The 2,681-nt window shown below is 36.2% G+C and overlaps 1 protein-coding gene across 1 annotated transcript; it reads left to right on the forward strand.

Moving 5' to 3' along the window:
• The first annotated feature begins 826 nt into the window (after positions 1-826).
• Positions 827-2,143, forward strand: LOC115888200 (craniofacial development protein 2-like). Its single transcript, XM_030907834.1, has one exon. The coding sequence runs from the start codon at positions 827-829 to the stop codon at positions 2,141-2,143; it is 1,317 nt and encodes a 438-aa protein (XP_030763694.1).
• Positions 2,144-2,681: the final 538 nt, after the last annotated feature.

The following is a 2,681-nucleotide window of genomic DNA, read 5'->3' on the forward strand; positions in this document are numbered from 1 at the left end:
TAAAACAATATGTTACATGTTCAGTGAAAAAGTTTATCTTCCATGGATATAAAAAGAAATATAAAGCACACAAGAGTATTTTTAGTAAGGTTTAGGCCATAATAATTAAATATGTAGGATAGGACACAACAGAAGATTGAATAGAATTCTTAAGAGAGCTACGTGGCAAATAAAACAGTGAACAATAGTGAAATATTTAGACTAAATTCCAGAGTAATAAATAAAATAGTGCCTAGTATCAAGAGAAAAAGGTATACAGGGTTATTCACCTCATTCGACAGGGAGTAATGTAGCCACAGGATTAGATTTTTAGAAATTGTCAGTGATGGGATAAAAAAAATTAAAAAAAAAAGTTGTATTTTTTTAAACGAAACTATGCGAAAAACTGTGATAGGGGTGATAACATATGTTAAGTCAACTGACAACCTCACCTGCACGTGGTGCACCCTGCTAGAAATGAATGACTGCCGGTATAAGCAGTTCCCTCTTGTAAGTCAACAGCTTCGGGTGGAAGAACTAACAAGAGTGAGGGCACTTCCTTGTCCTCGGGATGAGAAATCATCCCCAAAGGCGAAAGAACCAGCAGGTGGTCAACGGCAGGGAAATGCAGAAAGCAACGGGAAACCACCTCATTAAAGATCTTCATAGATATCCATCCTAGTATTTCTTATTATGTTGGAAGCTCAAAAACAAATGTCCTCTAGTCCCGGGCAGACCCTAAGTGGTCAAGAGGTGCGAAGATAAGATAACAAAAATTGCGACTTGGAACGTGAAAACATTGTTTGCAGCTGGAAAATTTGACAATTTAATACAGGAGATGGAAAGGATGGAGGTAAATATCCTTGGAGTTAGTGAAGTCCATTGGCCTGGCACTGGAATGATTAAATCGAAAGGTAAAGTCTTTTACTATTCCGACAATGGCAGTATTGATCAAAATCATCAGCGAGGGGTTGGTATTTTAATGGATGAGAATTTACAAAAGTCAGTGAAGAACTTTATTCCTCTCTCAGAAAGGGTAATTCTAATTCAGTTACTGGACAGGCCTATTAATATCAATATCATCCAGGACTATGCTCCAACAGCAGAAAAGGCAGAGGACGAGATTGAAGACTTTTACAGACAACTTGATCAGGTGCTAAGACTCACAAAAAGTAATGAAATAAACTTGGTTTTGGGAGATTTTAATGCCAAAGTCGGTAAAGGCAGGTTGGGATCTGTTGTCGGAAATTATGGTTTAGGTGAAAGGAATGACAGAGGTGAGAAATTGATACAATACTGTGAAGAAAATAATCTTACAATCACAAATAGATGGTACAAACTCCCATCTAGACGACTTTATACCTGTAAGTCTCCACAAGACAATGATTACCGTATTGTTCGTAATCAAATAGATTATATACTAATTAATAATAGATTTAAAAACCTGATCACAAAAGTAACTACAATGCCAGGTGCCGATATTGAATCGGACCATAATCCATTACGTGCCAACATCCTATTGCGTTTTGCCAAACCTAAACGAAAAAGCTTGAGAAAGAACTTGGATCCAAAACTTCTCAGAGACCAGCAGAAAAGATCAATGAATGAAAACCATATAAAAATAGAATTGGAAAGTATTGTCAGTACAAATGACATTGAGAAACATTGGCTGGGCATTAAGCAAGCTTTCAAGAACACAAATGAAAACCTCCTCACGGCTAATCGAACAACAGCAAAAAACGAGTGGATGAGTGAAGATATTTTAAAAATGATGGAACAACGAAGACAATTTAAAATCCAGAATAATCACAACGAATATAAATCGATGCAAAGAAAAATTCTTAATAAAATAAGAACGGCAAAAGAGACATGGTTGAAGGAGAGATGTATAGAGGCCGAAAATCTCAGTCACCTTGGAGACAGTTTCCATCTTCACAAGAAAGTGAAAGAGATAGCTGGGTTACACCATAATAACTCAATAACCCTAATTAAAACTGATGAAAATAAAATTGTAACGGAAACAGAAGAACTATTGCAAACTTGGAGAAATTATACCATTAATCTTTTTCAACGACAAAAAGATCAGAAAACCCTGCAACTGAGATTCCCATGCCATCAGGACCAAGCATATTGGAAAGTGAAATTATTCATGCGATTAGATTAATAAAAACGACAAAACTCCAGGGCCTGATGATATGTATTCGGAAACGTTCCACTTAATTAATGAACAAAACTTAAAAACTATAGTACAGCTTTTCAATAACATCTATGACACCGGTTACATCCCTGAAGACTGGCTTCGTTCTACGTTTATCACGCTGCCCAAGTCAAGTAACGCAACTTCATGTAAAGAGTATCGTCTTATTAGTCTAATGAGCCACTTTCTTAAGCTCTTTTTACGGGTACTGCATACAAGACTCTACAAAATATGTGAGGAAGTAAGTGGAGAAAGTCAATTTGGATTTAAGAACGGCTTTGGTACTAGAGAAGCCATATTCAGTCTTCAAACTTTAGTACAGAATTGCCAAGATCAGAGAAAAGATGTCTTCATGTGCTTTATAGACTATGAAAAGACGTTCGATAATGTTAAACATAACCTCCTTGTATCATACCTCAGAAACTTGGGACTTGATGGAAAAGATATAAGGCTCATCAGTAATTTGTATTGGAACCAAAAAGCTGAAATTCGTATACATAGCGTA

The sequence above is a fragment of the Sitophilus oryzae genome, unplaced genomic scaffold (genome assembly GCF_002938485.1).
Source record: "Sitophilus oryzae breed Bouriz unplaced genomic scaffold, Soryzae_2.0 scaffold_690_pilon_pilon, whole genome shotgun sequence".
Classification (NCBI taxonomy): domain Eukaryota; kingdom Metazoa; phylum Arthropoda; class Insecta; order Coleoptera; family Curculionidae; genus Sitophilus; species Sitophilus oryzae.